The 12,734-nt window shown below is 50.4% G+C and overlaps 1 protein-coding gene across 4 annotated transcripts in view; it reads left to right on the top strand.

The window, feature by feature from the left end:
* GPSM1 (G protein signaling modulator 1) overlaps window positions 1–12,734 on the top strand; it is a 110,116-nt gene that overhangs the window by 77,697 nt on the left and 19,685 nt on the right. For 3 of the 4 annotated variants that reach the window (XM_027687392.1, XM_027687391.1, XM_027687390.1), the window contains exons 10-11: window positions 7,497–7,567; window positions 10,466–10,645. In XM_027687392.1, coding sequence (XP_027543193.1) covers window positions 7,497–7,567; window positions 10,466–10,645 — 251 coding nt within the window. Of the gene's footprint in view, window positions 1–1,517; window positions 1,623–7,496; window positions 7,568–10,465; window positions 10,646–12,734 lie in introns of those variants that run through there. The other variant, XM_027687393.1, reaches the window with a different exon arrangement.

Genomic DNA, 12,734 nt, shown 5'->3' with positions numbered 1-12,734 from the left:
CAGTTTCCTTTGGTACCTGGTGTGTAGGAAATGCCAATGGTTATGATGCTCTTTTGTCCAGCAGGACAGTCTTGCCATCAGGAACAAGATGCCTCTGCTTGATGTATTTTTTTATGCAGCACAGAGGAAGAAAGGAGAAGAAGCAAGTTCTTTTTCTTGCCAAGTTAGAATTACTTTTTCTCTCTTAAAGGTTTTTGTATGGATGACCATGGTCTGCTTTGGGACTTCACTGAGCAAGGCAAGGCCAGACCCTCGATATGAATCACAGTGATCTCTTGACTTACCTCAGGAACCATCCTCCCTCACTTGGCAGGGAAAAGCACTCAGACAACTGACCTTTGCTTACAAAAACACCTGGCAGCTTGTAGGGACAGAGCTCATGGATTCCCAGCCCAGCGTGGGCAGCCGTGTTCCGATAGCTGGGAAGTGCCTGGCTGGTGGGAGCTGGAGACTGATCCCAACAGCATCCAGGAGGAGGGATCAAGTGCATTCCCCCTCTTTTTAGAGGATTTTGCTGGGGGTGTTTGGCTGCAAAGCTGACACATGGTCGCTGTTTCTCTGCCCTCCCTGAGTCAGTCTGGAGGACACAGTGTGTCCTTGGGCCCGTCTGGCTGCTGGAGATGTTGCCCCTGTTAATTACTGTCACTCTCTTGCTCAAACTCGGTTTCTTTTTGATCTCTGCTTGTTCGACACAAGCTGATAATGGAAGATGGGAGGTCATGAGACTCTGCTGAATCCTGGCAGAGAAAATCCTGCCCTCAGAAGAGAGCCAGGTGCTCCTGCCAAATCTATCACACTGCTCCTGAGTTAGCCCTGGGGTTACATGTCTCCTCCCAGCCTGCTCCACCCACTTCATCTTATCTCCCAAAAGATCCTCCTGTCCCCACAGCTGTTAATCAATTAAGCAGACGATTGCCTGGGGTTAGAGGAGGCTGTGCCTGACATGGCTCGAGCTTCCCACAAGCTCCCAGGCTCGGATTTGAGGGTGAGGTGTTGCATGATTGGGTGCTCTGTGTTTTCTGCAAATACACCCCAAAATACTTCATTCTTTGACCCAAATTACCAATGCTTTGTTTGCAAATAGGCCTTATTCCTGCCGTGGTTAGAGATAAGCCAATGCCCACTGCACCTTTGGAAAACTGAAATCAAAGATGTGCCCAACATCACGGGACTTAGTGTTGTAAGGCATCACCTTGTACTCAAAGATTGCAGCTTTCCTACCCTGGGTTTGCTTCCACTGGGGGAAATAAATAGGAAATAAGAAAAAAATAAATATCTCCCTTGTGCCATCTTTATCCCCAAGGAGGACTCTTGCTCCAAGCCTTATCTCCTCCATGTGAATGTGAAGGCTCCAGAGCGTCTCCTTATTCCCTGTCCCCACCTGAGAAGCCTCTGGGATGGCTGCTCACCCTGAGTGCAGTCAGCAAACGCCCCAGGGCTCCTGGATGCCGTGTAGATGTGCAGTATTGCTGTTATTTCAGTTATTTTCAGCCAGTTCCTCAGCTGTCAGACTGGATTCTGGAGATGCAGAACCCGGGTGACACGTACACAGAGCATCTTCTGCCAAGTCAGCCAGACGAGCATTTTGATTCAAAAGGAGCTTCTCTTTGTTACCACATACTGTATGTAGCTTTTTTAAAGGAACAGTTTTGCCACGGGGGAAAAAAAACTGCAAGATTCTTATTCTGGAGCAGGTTTTTGCAGAGCTCAGGGTCTGTCTGGGAGGTTGGTGTTTGCTCAGCTTGTGCTCCGTGTGCCGACGGGTTCAGCTCGTCAGAGCAAACGTGCTGGAGCCTGATCTTCCCAGCAACAGATGGATCATTCCTGGCCTTGTGGCTCCCAGTTCTGCCATGGACAGCTGATGGAGGAGCTTGCATGGGCCCAGAGTGTTCCTGAGGAATGATGTGACATGATGTTGAAAACAACCTCCCCACAGCTTCCCCTTTATTTTCACGTGGACTCTCCTTTCTGTTGTAAGCTCTGACTCTTGGCTTTTGTCTGGACTATGTAGCCAGAAAACACCTCAAATAACTGATAGGGTTATTTCCACTGTGCCCTCTGGCTGTATCCTCATGGAAGGGCTGTTGGGATTCCCTGCTCCTTTCCTGACTGCAGGATGGGGGGTAAGCAGATGGTCCTTCTCGGGACGGGCACACAGCAGCTTGGCGCCAGCATTTTATGGCACAGTCATCGTAAATAACTGATATTATTTGCTTTCTCTATTTAGAGAAAAGTATTGTTCTATCCCAGTAACAACTGGGAAAACAAATGCCACCATTTATCAGGCGAGTGCTGACAATAATAGAGGTCAAGTGGATTTATAGTGCCAGAACCCATTATGTGTTTGAAGACTAATTAAAGCCTTAAATGAGATGCTTGTCCTACTGGAGGCTGATTTTTTTTTTCCTTATTTTTTGCTTGCTGCTGTGCTTGATTCCCCCCTCCCCCTTTCCTCTTTAAGAGCTTTGCTGTAATAATGGAGCAGGAGCTTGACAGAGCTCCCCTGATTAGATGTCAGCAGCGTGTGATTTGAGATGCTCCGCGAGCACTGGGATCGCTGGACCGTATCTCCACTGTCACTCCTGAGCTTGGGAGGGTTTCCAGACCAGTATTCCACCCCAAACAACTGGCTGGCTGGTCTGATTTGATTATATTGAACAATATTTAGAGTTGTCTGCCGGAATCAAGGTTTGGGTCTGTACAAACCGGGGGAGGCATCATCCAGGGCTGGAAGAACTCACCTCAAAGACAAGTCAGTATCTTGGTTAATACAGATACAGAGAGAAATGACCTTTTCATGAAAATACAGCAGGAGCTTATGCCAGATTTGTGGTCTTTGGGGGGTGCAAAGCCTGTGCTCTGTGGGGTAACCACTGAGCTGTGTGTGTGGCTCACTCGGGCGCACTGGAGGCAGCGGGGGGCTGATTTGGCTGTACAACCTTTCCCTGTTGGTCTTCCATGGGGTCCCCTGTCAGGTTTAATCGTGCTTCCTGTGGTGCAGCCACCCCGAGGGGTACAGCGTGTTCCTGGCCTGCAAATAGAACTGTCGCTCGATCCGTGGCGGGGGGGGCCTCGCTTCCCCTCCATCCGGGAGGGAGTAGGCAGCTCTCGGAGCTGCTGGAGATGGGGGAGAGCCTTGGAGTTATCAAAGCACATGTCAACTTGATGAGAGCTCCTGGCAGGGCTCCCTGAGTCGCTGCTACACATGTTCTGCTCGATCTTGTCAGCTGAAATCTCGGGAGCGCCCGTTGGATATGGAGACTGTCCATGGAGGAGCAAAACTCTGCCTGCACTGTGTGCCCAGCTTTGTCCTACCGCACATTCCCACGGGATGATCCCATCACCGACCTCTGATAAAACTTCCTTGTGTTTTCTGTGGCTGCATCTCACTTTGTAGTGAAGTACTGCTGGAGAATTTTTGCCACGTGAGCATCCAGGAGTTGGACTTTGATCCCTGTGGGCCTCCTCCAGCTCAGGATATTGATATTGTGATTTCTTCTCTAATTGCACCCTGAAAACCGAGGACTTGCCTGTCCTGGTACAGGAATAGAGCTCTTCCTTCTGGAGACCATAGTGATCCTGCCCTCCCAGACAGTGTGGAGCTGGTGGCAGATTCCAAGGATAGGAGAAAAATGGGAGGAAGGTGCTGTGCCTGCTGTGTCACCATGGCAGTGTTCTGGTTTAGCCTCTCCATCAGGAATACAGGGTCCATGTAGCTCTACACTGAGGAGCTTAGGAAGCCCAGGGAGATCAGGGAGGATTCAGTCCCAAACTCCTGACTGCAGGTAGAGGTTCCTGTATCCAGCTCATCACAGGTAGCACAAGGATGTGCAGAGAGGCCATCCCCATCTCTGCAGGTGGGGAAGAAAGATGGATCTGGGTGGGTATCTGGCCTGGATATGTTGGGTTAGTGTCCCAAAGATAGGAGAACACATAGCATTTGTGAGATGGGAGGATGTGAGGGAAGCCAGGATGTCTCCTGCACGCAGGCAAACACACGAGCATCACCCTCTGCTCTGTTGCAGTGAACTTCCCCCTCCCTGGAGTCTGTTGCTCCCTTCCAAGGAGGGAGGCGGCTCCTTCATCAGTTTTTCAAATACAGGAACGTGAAAACCGTTAAACTCACCTCAGGAACCAAATTGCAAAAGCAGAAAGTTAAAAAAAAAATCCCCTTGGTTCCTGGTGATGCTGAGATCATGGGTGGGGGAGGAAGAGATTTTGAAAAAAAATATTTAAAAAAGAAACAACACCCCTGAGCGGTGAAAGGAACAACATCCAAGGAGCTGCAGGAAAACAGGGCATGAATGCAGCCAGTCAGGAGTGTTGCTCAGCTGATGTTCACAAGAAGGTTTCAGCTTGCTCTGTTAGAGACCTCAGCAAACCTTCGAGACAGAGAGAGCATTTAGAAATGCCCCTGAGGTTTTCCGTTACTCTGCAGCAGCCTTGGTAAACATGCCAATAAATGCTGGAGAGACAGGAAAAAACCTTCCAGAGGAACAGACCCGAGTTTTCAGCTGCTCAGTCCTTCACATCCACGGCTGCTGGTGGTCGGCACTGGGGAGAAAGAGGCAGAGTTCAGCTTCTGCTGAATATTGAGTGGTGCAGCAGGTATTGCTGGGAAAAACAGCTGGGAGGAGGCTGAAAGTTACTCCTGGAGCCATCTGAGGGAATGTCCTGGTTGGAGACAGAAAGTTAACGGGACTCCTGTCACGGGGCGCTTGTGAGTATGGAAACCTCTCTGCTCTCCTGTGTGGAGTAAAGGGGAGAAACTGCCTGTGTTGATCCAATTTCTAGTGGCCCTGAGGGACAGGTACCCTCTTCTTCCCTCCTGCTGCTTGTTTTAATGCTGCTCCTCAGCTCACAGTGAGGGGGGATGACATTCAGCCCCAGCACTGGTTGGGTTTTCTCCTGGAAGGAACAGCCAAGTTGGGTGGCTCTGGAGTTGTTTGTGACTCCAGACTTCTTCTTCTCTTGGCTTGACTGTGTGTAAACCCCACAGGGTAGAAGAGAGACACCAGCATCCAAACAAGTGAAAAAGACAGGTTGTTCTGCTGGGGGAGTCTCAGCTGACTCTTTATTAAATTAACAACGGGGAGGGCAGGTTTCCTCAGCTCGGAGATTAATGGCTGCTGGCCAGCGGTTCAGAGCTGTTGGAAAGGCACAAAAGCACCTGAGGACGGAGGTGTGTAATTAATGACTCTTTAGAGGGCTGGAAATGATGTGTGTTTATCTAATGGGACACACTTTGCTGCTTTCTTGCTTTCCTGGAAGTGGCTGTTAAAAGCTGTGACGCACGTTTGCTCCCGGGGGGCTGGTCTGGCCTCCTGGGCATCGCTCTGAGACCCAAACGTGCCTCTGATCAGGTGTTTGGGGGTGACTTTCATTCCAGACCCACCTTGCTGCTCCACAGGTGGGGCAGTGGGTTGTTCTGAGAGCCGTGAGCAGCAACAGCAGTGTCCAGAATGTCGTGGTGTGTAAGTGGGAGCCACTGGGAACAACCCACCTCTGCCTTTCCCCTCACTGAGCTCCTGCCTGATCAACGTGGCAGCAGCCAGAAGCCCTTCACCCCTTTGGCAGCTGCCCTGCTGCCTCACAGGGAGCTTTCTTCATGGAAAGGGTGCTCAGGCATTGGAAGGGGCTGCCCAGGCAGGTGGTGGAGTCCCCATCTCTGGAGGTGTCCAAGGAATGACTGGACGTGGCACTCAGTGCTCTGGGCTGGGGGACAAGGTGGGCATCAGGCACAGGTTGAACTTGATCTTAGAGGGTTTTTCCAACCTAAATGTTCTGAGCTGCTGCCAGTTGAGCAACTGGCTTTGGATTGGGGAGGAGGGTAAAGTTTGATAGAAATGACACTGCTCATCATTCCGTGTGTTCTGCGCTCTCCTGTGTATTCACATCAATATCTGTTCTGCACCTCCTCGCCAGCCCTGATGTCAGTCCCTCTGAACTCAAAGCCTGGCAATGAGTCACCTCAGAAAGAAGCTGGTGCTGATGTGCTTTTTGGAGCAGAGAGGCAGAAACACACGGAAATATTTTGCTGATTTTGAGTCTTTATGGCTGCAAGAAGAAATCACTTCAGGGTGGTGAGGGGCAGAGACATTAACTTCAGGTCACTTATAGCCAAGCTGTGATGTGTCTGCACGACCCCTGGTGAAGTCCCAGCTGGTCTGAGCTTGTTTCATATCTCATGAAGCTCATGAACTTTCAAAAGCAGTGGTGTCCTTGGAGTTGGTGCAGTTTAGATACAGCTGTGGTGGCATCTGGAGCCCTGGCTGAGCTGGATGTGTGTTCCTGCAGGAATCTCTGCTACCTGGGGGCTTTTGTCATTTAATCCCCACATTCTGCTCACAGTCAGTCTTGATTTATGAATTTTGTGCCTCTTCTCTGTTAAGTCTGTCCATGGAGCAGCTCCATGGCACCCTGGGCTCAGACAGGGTCTGTGGGGGCTGCTCTGACAGACAGTGGTGCTGGTGGTGGTGGTGGGAAGCTGGGGAATGGTCGGGTTTGGTGAGTTTGCTGTTGCAGGAACCACACAAAGCTCTGTGGTTTCCCCTCCCCCAGGATTTCCCCTGAAGCCTGGAAGTTGTCATGGGACCTTGAACAGAGAGCTTTGGCTTCTGCCCTGCACTGGTGTTGCTGGTGTGGGATGTCACGTGGGAATCAGCTAAACTGAGCCTTCGGGAAAGATCAGGGAAGGGGAGCAGGAGAGTGGAAAGGCAGGAGCTTTCCCAGGTGTGGTGGAGGCATCCCAGGGCCATTTTGTAAGGAAAGGGCAGCTGGAAGCAGGTTGGAGAGAATCTGTGGAGGCAAAGAGATCGAAATCAGGAGTCAGAGCTGAACTGTGTTTCACCCACTCTGTTGTTGTTGGAATAGTATGTTAAAATGAATTTCATGAAATCTCAAATAAATATGAATGCTGCAAAATTTTGATTTCTCTATCAGGTTCAAGGCAAGGTTTCGCTCCCCTTAAGGTTGGGCCTATAATAGTTAGAAAATATTTGCTCCTTTACTTAATTTTCCAGCCGTTGTGTCTGTAGAGAAAAGCTCAAAGTTGAGTCCCAGAAACATTCTTTGAGTTAAAAACATGAAGATAAAGCAGCAAATCCGCAGATGTATTATTAAACTTTGTTTTTGTTATGTTTTTTCTCAATGCCAGTCCCATGACTTTTGTGGTTTAGAGCAGGGTTTGTAACTCCTGAATTCCAGAGACCCCATTTGAGATCAGGGTCATGGTGTGATCTGGGTGCTGGTTCAGTGGTGAAGGCCTCACACAGCTTGTGCTGACTGTGCTGGGATAGTGCTTTGAAAAAAGACCCAAAACAATGAAGAAAACACCCCCATTTGAATCTCAAGGCCAGCACAGCTGCAACATCTCATCCCTTTGGCTTTGCAGTGAACCAGAGCAGAGGATCTGCCGTGGTTTGAGTTTTCTCTGTGTGACGTTGGTGCCGTGGGTGAGTGACACCCCCCTGATGTGAGAGTGCATTGTTTTGCAGGAGCCAGGCCAAAGAGACTCCAAAGGAACAGCATGGACAGCTTAGACCTCCTCAAGTTCCCTTCTGAAAAGGTAAGCAAAGATGTCTGGCCTCAAAGATTAAGTGTCAGTAGGAATCTGTACACAGATTCCAACTGGTTTGTTGACTGGCTTCATTTGCAGGGAAATATGCAATTAGCAGATATCACTGGAGTCAATGGGATTAACCAAAGAGGGTTTCTAGAGAGCTTGGAGGAGAGGAACAGCTGGTCTAACTAAAAAGGCACTTAACACTCAAAGCTGAAAAGCCACTTCTGTGCTTTTTTGAAAAAGCAGCCCTTTATTGGAAGGATCATCGTGAGCGGTTTAGCCCCTGCGGGGGCTGGTGGCAGATCCTGGTGCCTTGTCACCCCAGTGGAGTGACAGAGAGGGCAGATACAGGAGCTGGAGCGTTGCAGGAGGGTTCTGTTCCAGGGGCTCCAAGGGTTGCCTCTGCTCCACTTCGCTGCTGGCAATGTCAGATCTCAGCAGATCAGCGTTTTCTCCGTGTCCCCAGGGCAAGAGCTGTTTCTGCAGCCAGCTGGGAGGCACTGAGCCTTTCCAGCTACAGGGAGCATTTAAGTCTCTCAGAAAATCCTGCTGAGGATGCTCTGTGTGCCCAGCAGCAGGCACTGGTGCTGCTGTGGGGCTCAGTCATGCCTGTTCCCAGAGGAGGTGGCCAGGCAGGCAGCCACGCTCTGCCTTTTTGGAATGTCTTTGGCACAAATAATTTACATTCATCCAGTGCTTTCCAGGCACAGCTCTCCTGAGCATCCCAGAGAGAATTTCCCCTTTACAGAACTGTCACAGAGAGGAAAAGCTCATCCAAACTGCAGGTGGGTGTAAATGGTCAATGGGAAACAACCTCAGGCTTGAGAAACCATTTGGGAGCCTGAACATCCCCGTAAGCGCTGGGAACGCCAGACAAAAGCTCCTCCCTGAATTGACTGTCTTTGGGAAATAAATTCCATGTGCCCTGATGTGTTTTTATCAATTCTCTCAGCTGCCCCTTGGCCATTTTGGCCCCTGCTCTCACCAGTGTGACTCCATCCCTGGGGTGTCGATGGCAGGGACAGCGATGTCCGATGTCAGGGGACATTGGATCTTGTGTCCTCATCGGAGCAGCACAGCCCAGAGGGCTGCCTGGGGGGCTTTGCTGGTGTGTGACTTGCTGCTGATGCTGTTAATGCTGTTGGTTTCCTGCTCTTTGCTGTGAAAGCTGAACCTCATTCAATAGCTCAGGCAGGGTCATGGATTTCAGGGGTTTCATGGGGAGGTTGGAGTAAGCAGGAGCTGTGGAGTCAGGTGTGAGTACTCCTGTTCCCCCTGCAGTGGTCCTGTGGGGTGTGTGTGAGTTCACCTCTACTCGAGACAGTGTTTTGGATGCAGTTCCCCTTCCTCTCTGCTGCTGTGCTCATGAGGAAAGGGGATTACAGCCGTGGGAGAGGCTTGTTTGCTTTGAGCTCGCTGTGGTGGGAGTGATAAGACTGTAAGGTGCAAACCAGTGAACTGTGATCTCTGCAGCATCCCCTCAGTATTGTCTCACCTTCTGCTCACCAGCTCTGCCAGAGGCAGCCTTCAAAGTCAGCAGGTCAGGAGCTCCTGTCCAGTGCCCCTGCACAGAGTCATGTGTCAGGGCAGTGTGTGCCTGCCAGGGAATACCCACGTTGGTTCTGAGGGCCCCAGCAGATTGCAGGAATCCTCCTTCCTGCTCATCCTGGTTTTTCCATCCTGTGCCCTTTTCCTTGGTTTGAGCTTCTCTGGCTTTAGTAGCTCCCAGCCTTTGGTTCTTGTTTATTCCTCTCTGTACCAGACTAAAATCTCTTTATCACCTGCTGGGTTTCACCCTGAAGGTGCTTACGTGCCATAATTGAGTCATCTCTTCTGGCTGTCATGCACCGAGCAGTCTGAGGGCTCCAACTAAAGCATTGTAAGGCAGTTTCTAGTTCTGAAATATATTCTTGTGGCTGCTCTTCAAGCTGTGGACACCGGCCTGGCTGCACTGGTCCCATTAATAGCATCCAGGGAAATGAATCTCTCCTTACTTGTTCTCACCATTCCTGTTTGCAGTCTCTGCCACCTCCATTTCCCCACACGTTACCTGGGGGTGATAATCCTGTATTTATGTCTGTGGGAGCACTGAGCACAAGCATTTAAGGGAGCAGAGAGGGCAGGAGTGAGACTGCTCGTGGCCCTTGTGCTGTACTTACATTACCCTGCTGTCCCCTCATCCTTCTGGTGGTGTGAGGGTTGGCAAAGAGCTGGATGGGACTCCAACCATCCATGTTCATCTGCCTTTTAGGGCCCTTATCCAGTGGTTTCCTTCTTGCTGTAGACAGTGGGAGACTCTGAGGCAGGCAATGCTCTGTCTGTGCTGGGAGCCAAATCCTAGAGGTGGAAGATGCTGTGGAGCATCCTTCCCTGGGGCCTGGTCGGGTTATCCATGGCACAGCCTAGGCTGCTGCAGGGCTGGGCACTGGGAACGAGTGGAAATACAGCCAGTGGAGGGACTTGTGCCAAGAGGTTGGTATCCTGGGCAGGATGAGCTTGCCACTCTGTTTAAAGGAGGTTTTTAGGAGTGCAGTTGGCAGGAGTCACTCTTGTGTTTCTGCACCTGTCATCCATCATTCCCTGTGCCCATAAATAAACCAGCCCTGCTCCTACCTGCATACCTGGGGGTTTTAAGAGGATGCTGCCTCTCCCTGTGTGGAGGAGTTGACTCCTGTGTGTTGTTTGAGTGATGCTTCCTCTCCACTCATTAAAATCACCCACTGCAGGGACAGACCAAGTGTCCTGGTTGAGCCCTGCAGGTGGTGAGTGGCACTCCCACCCTCCAAACTCCACAGTCACTTCGTGCTCCCGTGTCTCCTGTTCCGTGGATACGTGCCAGCAGATCTCCCTGTAAACCTGAGACAGACAAGTGGTGCAATGGCTGTTTCTTGCTTTCCCAAGGACCAGAATGGGGACAGCCACCATGTGGGAGACCTGAAGATCTCGGGAAAAGAGTTCCTGTCGCTACCTGCGAGGACGAGGAAATACCGGGAACACCAATCCAGTTCGGAGAGGAAGTGCCAGGGGCCAAGTGCATCACCCTTGGATGCTGGGGAAGTCCGAGTCCAGGTGTCACAGTCGGTAGGAAGATGATTTTTATACATTTTTTATTTTAGTGCTGATTTGGGAGTTTCTTAGAGAGAATGTTCTTCACCTCTAACATGGTGCAGGGGTGGCCTTTTGGCTGGAAAACAGAGCCCGTGTGTAGCTCTGCTGTTGGCAATTTGGGAAACTTGGGCAAATCATTTTGCCTCTTTTGAGCCTCAGAATTACTGACCATTTAACAGAGCAGTGGCACCAACCTCCATCCCAAGCTGGTTTATGAGAGACTGGTGTTTAGTTGTGATGTTTGGAACCTCCTCTTGAGGGACAAGAGTTTGGACCTGAGCTTTCCTGGGGCTGTCAGGGATGTGATGCCTCAAATTCCAGGAAAACACAGCAGTTTGGATCCCTTGCTTTGTTGAACTTGATTTATCAGCGTCCTGGGGCTCATGAGGAGTGGGCTTGTTGCCTTCAAGATTCAGAGCCTTTCTCAGGTCTTTGATGAGCAGCCAAAAGTGCTGGTTGCTGTTGCCAAATGTGGGACCGTAGGTGTTGTTTCCCCTCATCTCCTGCTCACACCGGTGGTCAATGTGCAGAGTGGTCTGTTAGAACTGATCAGTCATTAGGCAGAGATGATAGAAATCATTGTCCAGGAGCTTCTCTTTGGAAGCAGTGGAGGAGGAGCACATTTCCTCAGGGGCAGGAGCTGCCCCAGTGTCTGGGGTCAGTGACTTGTTGGGGAGCTCTGATTCAATCTGTGCTTGTCTCCCCAGATGATGATGGGGATCCATGCCCTGAAGAGCTTTCCAGGTGCCTTTTTGATGTCTTCAGCCTGACAACTGAGCTGTTTGTGGGCTGTTACCTTCCGATTGTGTTGATGTTTGTTGTGACACAGAACAAACACAAATACCGGGGAGGTTTCCTGCAGCTGTGTTGGTTTTGTGCTGGGTCCTGGAGACAGGGATCACACCCACAACCATGGCATGCTTCTGGGTCGTGGGAGGGGGCTTGGAGATATCTGAACTCTGTGATCTCAAGTGAGGAGCCCCAAGTCCTCAGCTTGTTGCCAGGAGATACGAAGAGTAACAGGGAAGATCAATGATCTCATGGTGCTTGGAAGTATTTAGGCTTTTGCTTTATACTGAGTCTGTAACACACTATCACAGCCCTGATTATGCAGTGATTCCAGATGGAATAAATCCAAGCCAGAAAAGATAGGCCTATTTTTTTCTTGGCATTTAAGAAAAGTGAAATTAAATATTTTCCTGCTGGGTCTGAGCTGCAGAGCTTGGGATGAAGCCTGGCTGTGGAGTGGGGATGCTTGGAAGTGTTTTTAGCTCTGAGTCCTTTGTTCCTGGTCTGTGGATCGTGGGGAGAACATATCCTGCTCTACCTGTGTGCATGGCTGTGTGTACACATCCCTTTTTACCACAGACATTCCTGATTTTCAGTTTTATGACCACTGGAGACAGGATCTTTTCACACTAACTGGGGTTTTTTTTTTAGACTTCCGTGAGCTCATTCTTCATTCCCAACAGTGCTCGTGGAAATGGTCTGATGGGAAAAGCATTTCCTACTGCTCACCGGTGCAAACATGATCATTGAGAAGGAAAACAAAGCTCATCTGAGCCAGAAAGGAGACAGCAGCATGGGGGCACACAAGGCAATACAAAGGCAGAAAAAAACCCCCACTTCTGCCAGAAATAGCCTTGTATTTTTAACTCAGACACTCGGCCAGAGACCAAACAAAAGCCACGCTCCATCAAGAGCCAGGAAAAAGCTTTCCTTAGGAGTGTGGATGTGGATCCTTAGGCTGTGTCTAAAAGTGGCCCTGTGGGACCTTGCCAGCCACTGGTGACCTCTTGGCAGTGCCCGTGGGGTTTGGTGAGTGGCCGTGACAGGGCGTCTCTGTGGGACCTTCTGGGGGACACAGCGGGGTCACTGCAGGGGAATTTGGTTGTGTGGGGTGCTCCCAGCCTGGCTCTGTCATGTTTAAAGTCAGTGTTATCTTGCCAAAAGCAAAGCAACCCATTGCCTTGTGTCCTGCTGTTGTCCCCTCTGTCAGGGGTGCTGGTTCTGGGTGGGTTTTTTGAAAAGCTGCTGTTCCCATCCATGGGAACTTTTAATA

Source organism: Neopelma chrysocephalum, unplaced genomic scaffold (genome assembly GCF_003984885.1).
Source record: "Neopelma chrysocephalum unplaced genomic scaffold, ASM398488v2 Primary Assembly neopelma1_74, whole genome shotgun sequence".
NCBI lineage: Eukaryota > Metazoa > Chordata > Aves > Passeriformes > Pipridae > Neopelma > Neopelma chrysocephalum.
Note: the sequence above shows the minus strand (reverse complement) of the source record. Positions and strands in the feature narration are given on the sequence as shown.